The 17,668-nt window shown below is 38.2% G+C and overlaps 1 protein-coding gene across 1 annotated transcript in view; it reads left to right on the top strand.

Moving 5' to 3' along the window:
* Positions 1–17,668, top strand: part of LOC5573063 (leucine-rich repeat-containing protein let-4) — a 306,482-nt gene that overhangs the window by 205,256 nt on the left and 83,558 nt on the right. Inside the window, exon 3 of the mRNA XM_021853048.1 lies at positions 7,777–7,956. Coding sequence (XP_021708740.1) covers positions 7,777–7,956 — 180 coding nt within the window. The remainder of the gene's footprint in view (positions 1–7,776; positions 7,957–17,668) is intronic.

Raw genomic sequence — 17,668 nt, 5'->3', positions numbered from 1 at the left:
ATTTATTGCAGCACTTATGTGGTCTCACAAAAGCCCAACGGTGAACGTTTTGTATTTGGTACTGGGATGAGCTCATGAAAATAGCAATCAGACCGAGGACTTCTGTACCTTGTTTTGATTTGGGAAAAGGAGTAGAAACGTTGTTATTTATGGGTACTTTCATACGGAATGTCATAGGAAAAGTGCAAACGTATAATAGATCTTCGTGGATTTGGTTCAAATGTGGGTGAATCATTTGTTTCAGTAGTACAAGAACATCCCTCATGTTTTGTGTCAATCAGGCTTACGTTTTCAAGGAAAGTTTTAAAAAATCATGTTTTGTGTTACTTTTTCTTAAATTTAAATCTAAAATAAAATATCATTTGGTAAGATAAATTTTGATTTCATCGTGTTTATGGTATAGAGGAAGATTACTTAGACACATAAGCCGTTAAACAGTGCGCATCGTACCTTCGTGCTGTGCGTACACGAATTCTCTCTGCTCTTGGAAGTTTTTTAAAAACTACCTAAAGCAATAAAACAGTACTTTTCAGTGCTAAAATTTAAAACGGTACTTACTATTGATCCCTTTACGATCCTTGTTTGGACCCGTGCCTTCGATTTTTCGTTGGACCCGTTGGCGAAAGCTTGGACACCGTCTTGGGAAAAAAAACCTCTTAGGAGGTCTCGACTTCTTTCGTTTATTCACTAAACATGGTTGCAACTACAACCAATAGGAAGGGTGAATCTGTGAATTCACAACATCCTTCCAAAAAAGTGGGATTGAAAATTGGACAGGACGTTTCTCCGGAATGCGAACTTTCTTCCAAGGGTGAAATGGATAGTGTTGATAATTGTATATATATGAGCAATTCGATGCTCTTGACAAATTTTCCGAACATCAAATCGAAGCAGTCTCTAGCCCAGGCTCTTTGATTCAAGTGAGGAAACAAAGAGTGCCGCCTATCGTGGGCAGTTGATCCGAATTTGCGGGATTTATTCAGGAGATCTTGAACTCCATTAAGGGAATCAAGGTCTCTTTCCAAATCGCAAAGTAAGGAGACTGTCGCATTTTGCCGGAAACCCTTGAAGATCGCGAACTTCTTCCCAAACATCTTGAAGAGAAGAAGCACATATTTTTTTACTTATGACGACAAAACTGATCGTTTGTTCAAAGTCGTCTTGAAAAGTCTCTCAACTATAAGTCTTGAAAAGTCTATAACTATAAGTCACCTGAATAGATCAAAAATGGAATAAATGATTGAATTGGGTTTTCCCCAGTCAAAGTAATCATTATGAAAAAGAGAACCAAATCTGGCATTGTTCGGGAAGGGCTTTCTCGAGAATATTATTTAGTTCACTTTAACAAAAAAGATCTAAATAATAGTAAAGCTTTAGAAAAAGTGAGACTTATGTTCGATCTCCGTGTGTCATTGAACCAAAAATTGCCGCAATTTGCGAGGTTCTTCTCACGCTAAGGGCGACTGTCCTGTGAAGGAAGATACCGCTAAGTTCATATGCGCAAATTGCGGGGCAATCATAGGTCAAATTTTTGGGCTTGCCCTTCAAGGAGGCGAGTCGTCGAGGCTCGTGCCAGGCAGATGAACGGTGATGCCCGTACGATAACGGTCGTTTCCAAAATTCCCCTGATATTGAATAATGCTCATTTTTCAGTTAACGATCGCTTAATCAAGAATCATACTCATCAGGTACATTATAATCATGCTCATTCACAAACTAATTTTAATCCGTCGGGTAGCCGTTCGAATCTTCACAAGAAACTTCTACACCGCCTCTTCGTCTACCAAAAATTCTAACGGAAAATCATCACCCCCTTCAAGTGATATGTCTGCCTCTGATTTTAATTTTCCAACTGAACAATTGAATCTAATGATTGATGCAATGTTCAAAGCCACCACTATGACTGAAGCAGTCCAGGTTGGTGTAAAATTTACAAATCAAATTGTTATTGGATTACGTTTTTCTAATGGATCCAAATAATAATTTAAATATTTTAAATTGGAATGCTCGTTCTTTGAATGGTAAAGAGGACGAGCTGTTTAATTTTCTTACAGCTAATAACGTGCATAGAGCAGTTATCTAAAACATGGATCAAAACTTAAAAGAGATCCTAATTTTTTTGTTTATCGTAATGATCGAATTAATGGGGCATGTGGAGGTGTTGCAATCATCATTCATAGGTGTATAAAACATCAACTGTTTTCGTTATTTGAAACAGTTAAAACACAGCTTGGTAAATATACTTTCATTGCTGCCTATTTGCCTTTTCAACAGCAAGTTAATTTGCTCCAAACTAACTTGTGAAAATTGACGCGCAATAAGTCAAAAAAAAAATGTTATTGGTGACTTTAATGTCAAACATCGGTCATGGAATAATTCTCAATCTAATTCTAACGGCAGAATTTTATTTCATGATTGCTCTTCAGGACATTTCTCAATTCAATACCCCGATAGCCCTACATGTTTTTCTTCTTCAAGAAATCCATCTACGATTGACTTGGTCTTAACCGACTCTAGTCATCTTTGTAGCTAACTTATAACTCATGCTGATTTTGATCCTATCAGCTACACTTTCAATTATTTTCGAGCCGATTGGAATATATATATGAAACATATATTGACTCTAATCTTGATGTTAACATTTCTTTACAAACAAAACTAGAAATTGACAATGCTCTTGAAACTTTAACAAATTCCATTGTTGAAGCCAGGAGCATTGCAATTCCAAAATGTGAATTAAAATCCGTGATTATAGAAATTATCTAAAATTTTGAAAAAACCTCAGAAGCCACTACCGGCATTGAAAGAGGAAAACAAATTATTACTAACTAATTGCGAAAAAGCTCAAAAACTTGCTATGTAGTTTGAAACCGCGCACAATTTTAATTTAGGACATACTAGTCCAATTGAAAATCAAGTTACTCAGGACTTCGAAAATATTCTCAATCAAGAATCAATCGTTTTCGAAAATTCCTGGGAGACTGATTTGGAAGAAGTGAGAACTATTATTGAAAAATTCAAAAATATGAAAGCTCCTGGCGATGATGCAATTTTCTACATCCTCATCAAGAAACTTCCAGAAAGTAGTGTATCATTCTTAGTTGATATACAGGGGATAGGCAAAATGATTGAGATTGGCAAAATTTTGCCCAAATTCAAATGCTTATAACTTTATGAAAAATGGATGAAATTGGATGCATCTGGAAGCAGTCGACGGCAAATTTGGTCCAGTTTTAGTTTTAACTTCCTTGGCCATGCATATTGGCCACTGGACACCGGAGATGTTCCGGATTTTCTGAGGTCATGTCCAAATGTCATTTTTTCTGTCGCTTGTATTTTTGTGTGGTGTAAAGTTAGATAGATGTTTGCAATTTTCCTAGAAACTAGAAATAATAGGAAGTTGAATGCCACCGGACGCATTAAGATTGGTTGGAAATCTTCAGAAATATGACCATTTCCGTAAAACTGGTTCCGGAAAGCATGGTCAGTCATGTTTGTATTTCCAATCATGTAAATATTATCCGGAGCTATATCCAAGCGGACATCAACCTTAAAAATGATGTTACCTGCAGCGTATTCAGAACCATTAGTTGCACAGACCACTCTATAGAACGTTCCAGGTGCCCTGGGGGAAGTGGTCAATTAGGAACATATCCGGAACCATATCAATATGGGCATCAAACTTCATTATTTTCAAAGGTTATGCTTTCCGAAGCATTTCCAGCATCACCGGCTGCCATAACCACTTTATAGTAGTTTCCAGGTGCCCCGGGGGATGTGGCCAATTCGGAACATGTCCGTTCATTTGTTTAGAATCACATTCTACCATAAACAGTAAGATCCATGTGACTTGGAAAATAGCGAGCATTTTCAGAACCACAAGATATAATAATCACTCTATAGTATATTCCAGGGGCTCCTAGAGATGTGGCCAACTCGAAACATGACATCATCCCCCAGGGCCCATGGAACCTACTATACAGTGGTCATATAAATAAGTTGCGCTGTAAATACTTCTATTAGCATCACCTTCAAAAATCTTGATGTTTTTACCCATATTGATGTGTTTTCGGACATGTTTTGAATTGGCCACATCCCCGGGGCACCTGGAATCTACTATAAAGTGGTCATGGCAGCCGGTGGTGCTGGAAATGCTTCGGAAAGCATAACCTTTGAAAATCATGAAGTTTGATGCCCATATTGATATGGTTCCAGATATGTTCTTAATTGACCACTTCCCCCAGGGCACCTGGAACCTTCTATAGAGTGGTCTGTGCATCTAATGGTTCTGAATACGCTGCAGGAAACATCATTTTTAAGGTTGATGTCCACTTGGATATAGCTCCGGATAATATTTACATGATTGGAAATACAAACATGACTGACCATGCTTTCCGGAACCAGTTTTACGGAAATGGTCATATTTCTGAAGATTTCCAACCAATCTTAATGCGTCCGGTGGCATTCAACTTCCTATTAGTTCTAGTTTCTAGGAAAATTGCAAACATCTATCTAACTTTACACCGCACAAAAATACAAGCGACAGAAAAAATGACATTTGGACATGACCTCAGAAAATCCGGAACATCTCCGGTGTCCAGTAGCCAATATGCATGGCCAAGGAAGTTCCTAAAACTGGACCAAATTTGCCGTCGACTGCTTCCAGATGCATCCAATTTCATTCATTTTTCATAAAGTTATAAGCATTTGAATTTGGGCAAAATTTTGCCTATCTCAATCATTTTGCCTATCCCCTGTGTTTAACAAATATTTTCAATTAGCTATGGTTGCTAAGGTTGTTCCAATTTTAAAACCAGACAAAAATCATGCAGAAGCTTTTAGCTATCGTCCAATCACTTTGCTTTCCTCTATCAGTAAACTTTTTGTAAAGGTTATTTTGAACAGAATGATGGCCCACATCAACGAAAATTCATTTTTTTCCAATGAACAGCTCGGATCCAACCATGGACATTCGACCACTCATCAACTTTTACGTGTAACAAATTTGATCCGTTCCAACAAATCTGAAGTGTTTGGCATGAAGGTGTGATCGTAAAATTAAAAAACTTTAATTTTCCAACATACATTGTTAGAATAATTCAAAGTTATCTGTCAAATCGTACACTTCAGGTTAATTATCAGAACTCCAGATCTGAAAGACTTCCTGTAAGAGCTGATGTTCCTCGCGGCAGCATTTCGGGACCAATGTTATACAATATGTTCACATCTGACTTACCTGAGTTACCTCAGGGATAACGAAAATCTTTGTTTGCGGATGCCACAGGCCTCTCCGCCAAAGGACGAAGTCTGCGTGCCATCTGCAGTCGATTGCAAAAAAGTTTGGATATATTTTCTTCATACTTACAAAAATGGAATATTTCGCCTTATGCTTCCAAAACTCAACTAATAATATTCCCATATAAACCAAAAGCTCTTTATTTGAAACCTTCAAGTAGACATGTTGTCACGATGAGAGGGGTTCCAATAAATTGGTCAGATGAAGTTAAGTATCTAGGGCTCATGCTAGATAAGAACTTAACTTTCAAAAATCACATTGAGGGCATTCAAGCCAATGTAATAAATATGTAAAATGTCTCTATCCCCTTATCAATAGAAAATCAAAACTTTGTCTTAGGAACAAGTTTTTGATATTCCAACAAATTTTCAGCCCAGCCATGTTGTATGCTGTACCAAAATGGACTAGCTGTTGTAATACCAGGAAGAAAGCTCTGCAGAGAATTCAGAATCAAACTTTGAAAATGATTCTGAAGCTTCCTCCCTGGTATAGTACCAATGAGTTACATAGAATATCCAATGTTGAAACATTGGAACAAATGTCAAATGAAACAATTAACATTTTCAGGCAAAAATCGTTACATTCTTCTATTGTCACGATCAATGCGTTATATATTTAGGTTAAGCTAGGTTGAGTAAATTTAAGGTTTTTTTTCTCTTATAAGCAAGTGAAATCAACACACTTGAAAAAATCTGAACTGCTACGGCAAATGAATGTAATATGTTGTTAACAATATGTTAGGTTGATAGATTTGTCTAATAACACAGAAACAATGGGCAAATTTGTGTCAGTCTTAACGATCAACGCTCCGTCATCGTAATCATCGTCATCATCGAAACTTGAAAAGCAGTTTTTCTGTTCAAAACTAAAAATTATTCGATGAAAATGCATTCACTGTGTTTCGGTTGGAGAGCAGAATACAGTGAACACATTTTCCTGTAAAATTTCTTGATTTTGAACGAAAAAACTGCTTTCCGAAATCAATGACGAATCCTGCCTCCTTAACTGTGTGTGTATTATAGCCTACCTGATTGAAAAGTACTGAGCCTATACTACGCATGGATGTCCACGTAGGCTTTCTTGTTATATATTTGTGATCCTTGGATCAATCCGATTGAAACGGCTCTTTTCGTTATTGAAAAAAATATTGTATTCAACTCGTTGCAAAATTTTTTCAACACTCGTTGTATTTATCTCTGTACTCTGCGAGCCTTGTTGGATAAATGTACGACTCGTGCTGGAAAAATCATCATTTTGCAACTTGTTGAATAATAATAGTTTACGGAACAAGTTACAGAATGATGATTTTTACAGCACGATTCCTAAATTTATCCTACGAGGCTTGCCGAGTAGGATAATTACGACGCGTGCTGTAAAAATCGAGTTCTGCAACGAGTTACGTACATCATTTTTTGCGATTATGTAGAAGATCACTTGAGGAAATCAGAAATTATAGCGGAATGCACTCACCACCACCGTGATGAAAAACAGCCTATTACGATGAGAAATAGCAAAAATAATCATTTCGATTCACTCTCAAATTGTTCTCTGAGAAATTCTCGCTGAAACCAGGCCGCCATCGGCACCCATCGTTAAAATTCCAATTTTATGTCACTTATCGCTAGTTTTCGATAAAACTTAAGGTTGGTCCTTTCGGTTTTCTCAAATTAGTGGACCCCTCGTACGCCAGCTAGCTGATCAATTTGCGAAAAAGCCCATTTTTTAAAATCTTGTGTATTCTTTCATGTGATATGTCTCACATTTCGATTGGTACACATAGAAAACTTAGTGGCATCGTATAGAGAAAGGATACAGCTTTCATTTAAACTTGAAAAAATGTTGGCGGCCATTTTGAATTTGGCCGCCTTCTTGAATTTTGTTAGAAAAATCGTTTTTTCACCATTAGCACACCACTAGTTTTGAATTCTGAAATCACCATCAGAAAGCTGAGGAAAAATTGCGTAAGATAGGCTACAGAAACTAGGTGAGCAATGGTATTTACCCTATCAAATGAACGATTTTTTAAATCATGTTATACGATTTTGACGTATATGGTAAGTGCAATCAATACAAACATCATTTTTTGTACAACAAAGAAACAAGTTTTCTTTGTTCCCTTCCCTTACTAATTTCTGATATACTTTAGTAGCATAGATCACAACTAAGAAAATCCCTCGACATTTATTGTAAAAAATGAGCAAATTAAGGAAATATTATAGCAGTGCCAGAGAGTAGAGAACCGCGTAGGTACTAGAATAGGTTCGCTATGTAGAAGTCCTGACAGCAATTCAAAATTATCTCCTGTGGTAACGTGTTATACACAATCCAGGATGTAAGCCCCAAATTGATTGCTACACATTAATTCCTCACCAAGCAACCAAATGATCAGAACCCAGAATAAATAAACTTATCAACCAACGACAAACCTAACTAATTTCCATCCATTTTCGTTCTCTGTTTTCCTCGCTTTTTTCCATCAGTCGAGGCGGCCGCCACCAAGATCCAAGCAGCGTTTCGAGGACACCAGGTGCGAGCAAAGACAAAGATGAAGCAAGGGGACGTCACCGGAAGTGAATCGCAGAAAAATGCCACCGTCGAGGAAACCCAACGGGAACCGACGAAGGAAGAGCTTGAGGCCGACTTTGACCCCAACGACGAAGGTAGGTGAAATCAAACGACCGTTGTTTAGATGGGTGTGGGCCCCGAATGGAATGGTGAGAATATGTAATTGGGCGTTCTCAGCCCGGAATGCGGTTTGTGAAGACTAATGGATCCAATCGATATCTATCGTTTGCGAAAGGTGATCACCACTTGACTAGAAGGTAATACCTGTTAAGGCAAGGGTCATTCACATTGACCTTTGACTTTGTTGCTATCATATCGTTGTGCGAATGATAGAATTTTTATTGATCCTAATGCGGAATGAACACAAGTTCGATTTTGAAAATCGACTCGAATGTTTGTTTCACTCAAATGTTTTTACTCAATTTGGTTCACTGCTGTCACCAAATTCAGACAGATATTTTGGATTTAGGACAAAAATAGACGCTTGTCCCGGAAAGCTTGAATTGTAGCTTTTCCATTATTATCTTTCAAGAACTGCCTAAATAATCGCTAGTCGACTGTAGTGTGCCCAACAAATCCATTCTCACTCCTGCCAGCAAAGGTACACAGGGGCATAATAATTAAAATTGATAGTGCCATTACCCGGCAAATTGAGCGGAACGAGACCGACACAAGGATGGCACCCAAGGCGCACCTGAATGAGGTTTACTGATGTAGAAAAAAAAACAGAATAAATATTTACGATTAGTGTACAGAAGAAGCACAACAACCGTACAGGACGAAAAGACAGGACGAACTTCCATTTGGCATTCGTAAGCTGAATGGCGACCACGACACACTTGTAGTAGAATCCGCAAGATGGGTGAGCTTACAGATAGATTCTATTTCACACCATATGGGATTACCAGTGTAACCGTTTTATGTTTCAGCAACTTTGGGATGGTGGTGGTACCACATACCAATACCCAATAGTGAAACACGCTTCAGTGATTGGAAAATCGGATTCGTTTCTCGGAATTAAAATTGAAATTTACTCTCTGTAGGTCGCCTTCTTCTGCTATTCTGGCGTTGCGTCCCAACTTCTGAGCTTAGTGTTCCATTAGCAGCACCACAGTTATTATCAGGGACCATTTTTGCCCTAGGATGTCGAGAAAATTTCCATAACGGAAATTATCTCGGCGGAATTCGAACTTTATATATTGTACAGTTGTACATTTATAAGGAGTTCTGTTTGATCATTCGACCTTGACGCTTGCTTCTTCGGGAGCGGGTGATGAGGGCAGAATTAATCGTGTTACGCGTCGCTTGCGTGGTACTGTGAAATAGTATAGCGGGTCGCGGAACACGTTAGTAGTATTTGATCCTATGATCTTGTCCCTTGCTCCTATGAGGGCGAGTGACGAACACTTTTTTGGCGTTCAATTTGTTTATCGAGTAATATCGCGAATCCGGTTAGGCGCATTAATTTCAAATAATATATTTATCGCTTACCAAAACGAATCCCTCCCCCATATCCAAACTCCCAGTGTTTACTTGTGGAAGTGCAGAGGACTCCTCGGCTTCCATAAAGCAAGTAACACGTCAACATTTCCCTCCTATCCCCAAATTGACCTGCATTCGGACGCTGCCGGCGCCGTTATTGTTTATTATAATAATGAGAGCACCAGTACTTACACATTGAGGATGCTACTGATCCCGAGTAGCGTCTGTTGGTTCCCTGTGTAAGTACAGCTGTTCTTGCAATAACGGAGTAGCATCTGCGGGCGGTCAATCATACTCATGCTCATGTACAGTTGTACATTTGTAAGTTATTTAGGGCTTACTTACTGTAGTTCTTTACTCATTCGTCTAGGGTTACCTAATTGATAATCTCTAGGGATCTTTTGGGATGTTTTTGCCTGTTTGGTACCTCTTCCACCGCGGTCAGTTGTAATATCTATTGTAAGAGGATAATAATTGCTTTTCTTGATTGATGAATATTTTTTCTTAATCTCATTTTCAAAATATTTCAGAGCTTTCTTCCTGGGATTACAACAGTTAGCGTTGATGCAGCATAAAACATGGATGACCTGGAAATTTGTTTGAAAATAAAAAGCTTGTCCAAAGTTTTGATTTTCTATTAATAAGTGGATAAAAACTTTTTTTTATGTAACGGTTCACAGCCTTAGCTATGGTCTTGCTTAATAGTCGTGCGTTAATCGATACGAATATTAGGGATCTTGTAAGCTCTTCAGTTCTGATATTTACACCAAAATAAATGGTCGTACTATCGACTCAAATCATTATCCCGTTGTAGCTGGGAAAAGGGGCCCCACAAGAGAATGGTCCCTGGGCCCTTTCATTTTTAAATCTGGCCATTGGAATGAGCATGATTATAATTTACCTTATGGGTATGATTATTAAGCAAGCAATCGTTAACTGCGAAGTGTTGAAGATTCTGCTTGGAGGATTCCGGCTACGAAAACGTTGCCATTTATTTGTCTAGAACGAGCCTAAATGTTTCGTTTGCGCGAAAGACAACCCCCAAAATATAGGCAACCACCCTGCAATTTACGCATACAAGTTTTTTTGGTATCTTCCTTCATAGGACATTCGTCCTTAGCGTCAGAAGAACCATTACAAATCATGTTTCCGCCAGGTTTCTGGAAATGTTCCCATGTCACACGGATATCGAACATAAGTCTTGCATTTTCTATAGCTTTATTATTATTTAAATCACTTTTGTTATAGTGAACTAAGTAATATTCTTGAGGAAGCCCTTTCCGACGAATGCCAGATTGGGTTCTTTTTGTCATAATAATTACTTGTACTGGGGAAAATCAAAGCAAATCATGTACTCCATTTTTGATCTCTTCAGGTGGCTTATAGGCACTTGAGGGACCTTTCAAGACTACCTCGAACGAATACAACAATTTCAAAATATTTAACGATTTCTATAATATTTGGAGTGGAAGTCGCTTACTTAAACAGCTTTCAAATCACCATGACGTTTATAATATTTGTTTTGAATTTAGCTAGAAATCATGAAAGTAGAATTTTTCCCCACTTTACTCTTTACCAAATTGATACTTGCCACATGTGCAAAGAAAATTAAAAACGCTCTTAAAAAACTATTCAGGAAAATTTCATTTTTCGGTCCTACTCGTTGAAGCATGTGCTGATGAAATAATGTAAATGATGATATAAAAATAAATTTCATTTATCAAACATTCAATTTAACCTACCAACCAACCCCATTCATATCAGCGCACAAAAAACGACAAACACGGTATCTTTCAACAAGCAAAAACAATATCACCTTCATGAGGAACGGAAGAGTCCTACAACCGTGGGCAAACATAGCTCCCAAAAACCATATTCCGGCAAATGCTCGTCAGACTTTTCACACCCATAAAAGTAGACGTCAGAAATGGAATGTGCAAACATGAAAACGGGAAAAATTCCACCTAGTCAAGCACGCGGTATATGCTTGCTTTATTGACGTTGGAGTAGGTTACGGGAGCACCACCGTTATCATTTCGCACTCGGATACGGAGCCTCAACGGTCGTTGGAAAAGTTGAATGTTTAAGCTGCTTTAAAAGAAAAACAAATCCGAAAAACGTTTAACTTGTCATGAATTAACCAAATCCAGAAAAGATTCCATTAGGAATGGACAGATTCTACATGTGTTAAAATTTGGCCTTTGGGCGAATTGATGTGGTGAAGTTTACCAAAGCTTTAAAACGATGACAAATAGCAGTACAAAATGTTCATTTGAAAGCTTTGAAAGACATTCCTTTGTTACCCTGCTTAAACCTACTAGAATAACCACAGACAAACAGACGTAATACTTAGAACGAATACAAACGAATCAATTCCCAAAATCCACTCTATACATCGACTATGTTTCTATATTCTATGTTTCAATATTCTTCAGGATATTTCTCAATTCAATATCTTGATAGCCCTACATGTTTTTCCTCTTCTAGAAACCCATCTACGATTGATTTGGTCTTAACCGACTCTAGTCATCTTTGTAGCCAATTGATTACTCAAGCTGATTTTGATGCTGATCATGTCCCTGTTGCATTTCAAATATCCCATGAAACGATCGCTTTCCTGCTATGAGAATCATATGGCAGGAATTGCAGAAAGAAATTTAAAAAAATATGTTTACAACTAAGGAACAAACATTTTGAAAATAAAATTTCTCAATTGGACCCTGACTCTAAGCCCATTTGGAAATAATCTTAAATTTGGAAAAACCTCAGAAGCCAATACCGGCATTGAAAGAGGAAAACAAACCATTACTAAATAATTGCGAAAAAGCTAAAAAAAACATGCTGTGCAGTTTGAAAACGCGCACAATTTTAATTTAGCACTTACTAGTCCAATAGGAAATCAAGTGGGCTTCGTGGCCGTGCGGTTAGTGTTACCAAGCATTTAATCAAATCGAGTCAGGGGGTGTGGGTTCGATTCTCACTTCAATCCGGCAAACTTTTCGACAGAAATGAGTTTTAACTGTGCCACTGGGCGTTGCATGCTAGTCCATTGTCTAGTGTGGTGCTTCCTTCAAAGGGCATATTGTCCAATGGAAGCATTAACGTGTCGGCGTATTAAAAAAAAAAGTAACTCAGGACTTCGAAAACATTTTTAATCAAGAGAACGTTTTCGAAAATTCCTGGGAGACTGATTTGGAAGAAGTGAGAACTATTATAAAAAAAATCAAAAATATATGTAAAAGCCACTTGCCACATTTTCATCAAAAAACTTTCAGAAAGTAGCATATCATTCTTAGTTGATATATTTTACAATTTTTTGCAGTTGGCATATATTCCTGATAAATGGGCGAATACCAAGGTCATACCAATTTACCTGACAAAAATCCTGCAGAAGCTTCCTGCATAAGAAATTTAAATTGATCATCCAATGCATAATTGAAATTTTGTTGGTGTTACGTCTATTTGTCAGTGGCTAAACCTTGACACCATCCATAGCAAATGTTCTGCGAAGGCTCCTTCTTGGAACTAGGTAGGTGCCAAAGCTGAAAAGAATCATTAGTTTCTGTTTTCGAGTGCTCTATTTTTCGCAAGAGTAGAAATCCTGGACCAGATTACCTTCATCATGCCGTTTCTACTTGCCAGCAGTACCTAGTGGTTACCAGAGAGTTACCAACAGGCAAGTGGGTGGTTGGACGGTAAGTGGAAAGTAAACACACTACTGGAGATTCCGTTTTCCGCTCACTAAACTACCCTGTGTACACGCGCTTGTGTCGGTGGTGTTGGATTATTTTACTGAGGTTCCGCAACTGAACACCATGAACCACGAATAGATGTTCGTGCAATCAGTTGTAAAATAATGATTTTCGTTCTACAAGTTGTCAGATCATTACGACTAGTGCTATAAAAATCGATGTTTAGAGAATGACAACGAATATGATCTGCATTGATTTAAGTCATTTTCGAAGTGAGAGAATTCAATTAACAATTAATTATAAATTGAGAAACACTGTTTTTAGAAGCACTTGAACCCAAAAACATGATGGCATATGTTTTTCGCTTTCCAACCACGTTATTTCCTTCGTAAGGGCACATCCTCGCGCTTACAGTAAGATTCACTTTCTTGTGTAGGTATACATAGTCTTGTTTTTCTTTGTGCAACAAGAAGATTGGCACTAACAAGAACACACTATTTATGATTCATGACGTGGTGGGTGTGCTCTGGAAGAGAAGTAAACAGCATAAGACCATTAGATGATTCTGTTCAATGTGTTGACCGTCAACCATTTTGATACAGTCTTGGTTACCCAGAAGAATTAGATTGTTGTGAAAGAGCAAAACACTATTGAGCTACATAATTCAAGATATTTGCGTCTCTTGAACATTAATGATGTCACATATTTTAACACATTTAAAACTTTAAAACAAGTACAACGATTGACTTCAAGACCTCTTAGCCTAATATTCCACTACAGAGATACGGACGTCAAAACTTTTCGCTCGCGTTTTTTTCCTACTGTTTTTGATGATTTAGGGAATTTAGGCCGATTATGATTCGGAGTGCGTTTTAATCCTTAGCATTCCTAATAAGATTTACGTCCGGAAAAGAGTGTTTTTTAAAGACCAAAATAAGCAAATTTACTGTTAGCGTTGTCGGAGTGTGGATTTTTGTGTGTGTTTTGCTTATGGCTGCTCAGTCACGGATGGATAATTAATTTGGTGAGACCGTTACATGCTTTTATCCTAAATGTTTAATTACTATGAGGTAAATGTGCTTGTTCTGCGTGGCGTGCGATGAGACGGGTCGAGTGAGGTGACAATTGTCGACTCGCTCCCATTTGATTAATATTAGTCGTCTCACGTCACTTGAGGTGAGAGCGACTCGTCACGACTCCCACGCCGCGCGGAATAAGCACAAAATTTGTATCATGACAACGATAAGAATGTCACTCTTTATGTATTTAAATAACAAAATATGAATGGTTCGTCACTAAAAGTGTCAACAAAAACTCTTGTTCATGTTTAACATGACATAGGTTTTCCTTTTAACTTTCTTCCTTGTCATAAGAGAAACAACTTTGAATGGTTCGAAATTAAAAATGTCGACTTAAAATAGGTTCATGTTGTCTTTAATGTCTTATGAGTGACTTTTTGAACTGAGGCTGCATGAATCGCATCACTTACCAAGATGAATCCTGATTATGTAGCTTTTAAACCCTCCCCACTAACTCCTTTCTGTGACAACCATGGAGATGCAGAGGTGATCTAGGTCTCTAGTAACAATGGATGTCACACTCATTGTCCGTCCTTTCCCCGATGACCGTAAGGACGTGGCCGGCGCCATTATTGACTTTATAATTTTTTGGGTTCTCGAAAGTGTACATCGAAGATGGAAAGCTATTCCCAAGCTACATCTGTTGGTTCCTTGTGCAACTTCGATTATTCTGGTCAATCACGGAGTAGCAACTACGAATTGTACGGTCATCAATGCTTATACTTATGCTTATGCTTAGCCTAATATTCCACTACACACTAATAGACCTCAGTTAATGAATTTCCAAGAATGAAAGAGCTGATATGTCGGTATTTTCCCAATGAAACTTTTACCGAGACCTTAGTAAATGTTTACCGAATCATTATGTTTGCCGAGGTCCATCAGGAATTCCTCCAGTGATACTTCACTTTACGAAATTTTTGAGGGATTACTCCAGGAATTCCTTGAGAATTATCTCCTGCCAAATCGCTACGTGAATTACTCCAAGGATTTTTCCAGGTAATCTTCCATGGATTACCTCAGAAATTTCTTCAGAGGTTTGTTTTGGCCTTCTAAAAATTCAAGGATTCCTCTAAAAATTTCTCCAAAGATCAATCACGGTATTATCCTCTATAAATTGGATCAGAAAGACTCAAAGAATTTCTTCAGGGATTACATTAGGAAAATATCTACCTAGATTGCTCTGAGAAAATACCTTCATGGATTCCTCCAGATATTTTTCCAGAGATTTCTCTAGAAATTTCTACATGGATTCCTCCAACGATCATCCCGAGATTTCTCCAGAAATATCTCAGCAGGGATTTTTTCAGGGATTTCTCCCGCATGATCTCAACAGTGATTCTTCCAAGGATTACTCCAAGAATTTCTCCAGAGATTCCACCTGAAATGTCTCTAGGAATTCCTTTAGCAAATTACCCAGGTAATCTTCCAAAGATCACTTCATCAATTCACCCAAGTAACCTTTCATTGATTGATTCAACAATTTACACAGGCAATCCTTCAGAGATTCCTACAGAAATCTCTCCAGGGATTCCTCCAGAGATTTACCCAGTAATATCTTCAGGAATTTCTCCAAGTATCATTCTAGTAACATGGGTACCTCTGAAAAATGCTCCAGAGATTTCTTCAGGAATTCCTCTAGCGATTTTGTCGGGTATTCATCCAGAGGCTCCTGCAAGATTTTTTTCAAAGAATTTTCCAAAGAATCCTCCTAAGATTAGGCAAGGATTCCTTTATCGATTCTTCTAGAGGCTACTCTAAGGATTTCTTCTTGTAGTACTACAGAGATTTCTCCATTTTTTTCTCTAGGGGGTATCATCCAGGGATTACTCTTAGGATTTCTTCATGAAATTTTTCTAGAGGTTCATTTAGCGATGGCTCAAAAAATGTCTTCAGCGATCTCACCAGGAATTTATCCATGGGCTTTTCAAAACTTCTTCAGTAAAGGAGTTTTTCGAGCAATTCCTGGAAATACTCTTGAAGGAATCCCTGGAGGCACTCTTCGGGTTATTTCTGAATAATTCTTCAGAAGAATTTATGAGGGAATCTCTAGAGAAATTAGAGGAGGCTATTTTTTGTCATTTATTTATTAGAAATTCCGAGAACTCCTGGAGGATTACTTGGAAAAATCTTTGGAGTGATTCATGTAGCGTTTTTCTTGGAGATATCGCTGGGAGAATTCTTGAAGTAATTTATTGTAGAATCCCGGAAGAAACTCTTGGCGGGACCTCTGAAGAAATTCCTGGTGGAATCCCTGGAAGAATCCATGAGGAAATCTCCGGAATAGTTCCTGGATGAATCTCGAGAGGCATACATGGGGAAATTCCTGCAAGTATGCTTGGAGAAATTTCTGCAAACATCACTGTAGAAATAACAGGAGTAATTCTCTAAGACCTCTGGAGGAATTCTCGGATAAAGCCAATATTTTTTGTAGGGATTTTGCGGGTGGATTCCTTGGGGGAGTCTCTGGTAAGACTTCTGGAGGAAGCTCTATAGGAATACCAGAAGAAAACGTTTGAAGAATTCTTGAATAAATCTCTGAATGAATTCCTTGAGCAATCCCTCGAGTAATTGTTTGAAAAGTTCCCGGAGCAATTTCTGAAGGAAAATCTCAGTTAAAATTATGCTGCAGGAACCTATGGAAAAATCACTCGCAAAATCTCTAGAAGAATCCTGTAGATATTTTCCTGCAGAAATTCCAGGAATAATATTTGGAGGAATCCCTAGAGTAACACCTGATAGAGTTCCTTGAGAAATTGCTGAAAGAATTCCTGTAGCTCTGTAGGAACCGGTCTGAAAAATCTAGTAACGTTTAAAAGTTCTTTATGGAGGAATTCCTAGAGGAATTCTCGGAGGAATCTGTGATGAAATCTCAGTGGTATCTCTGGAGAGTCCAGGAATAATTTATGTAGAAAGCCTTGGAGACTTCCTGGAGGAATTCTTGAAGGGGTCTCAGAAAGCATTTTTGGAGTAATATCCAGATAAATGACTTGAAGAATCCCTGGAGGGATCCCTGAAGCATGTCGTCGTGTCTGTTCAATTTGATGGATACGACGATCCAGTAACATTTCTCTTCGGACGCGTACGAACAACGTACGAGAAGCAGTCAGTCGGACATTGTCCCGTAGATGGGCTACATCGTACCCGAAACCGGTCGACAGAAAGGTAATTTTTTAAACTTTCCTGACGTTTGTAAAAACTATAAGTGTTATGTCTTGTCTCGCGTCGCGTATCGTGAATGCCCTGAAGCAATCACTGGAAGAATTCTTGGAAAAGTTACTGGAGGAATCCTTGGAGAAATTTCTGGAGAACAGCAAGGAAAGATTTTCTTTAAGGAATCTAGGAAGAATCATTCTACAGGAACTCCTTGCAAAATCTCTAAAGGCATCGCTGTACAGGTTTCCCTAGAAGAATCACTGGAATAATCCTTGGAGGTATCCCTGGTAGAATCCCTGAAGGAACTCCTGGCATAAGTCCTGGAGTGAGGTTTTCCTGGTGCCCTACTGGATTGTCAAGATTATCTTAGGAGAATTTCTGGTACAATCCCGAATTTC

This window comes from Aedes aegypti, chromosome 3 (genome assembly GCF_002204515.2).
Source record: "Aedes aegypti strain LVP_AGWG chromosome 3, AaegL5.0 Primary Assembly, whole genome shotgun sequence".
In the NCBI taxonomy this organism is placed as follows: Eukaryota; Metazoa; Arthropoda; class Insecta; order Diptera; family Culicidae; genus Aedes; species Aedes aegypti.
Note: the sequence above shows the minus strand (reverse complement) of the source record. Positions and strands in the feature narration are given on the sequence as shown.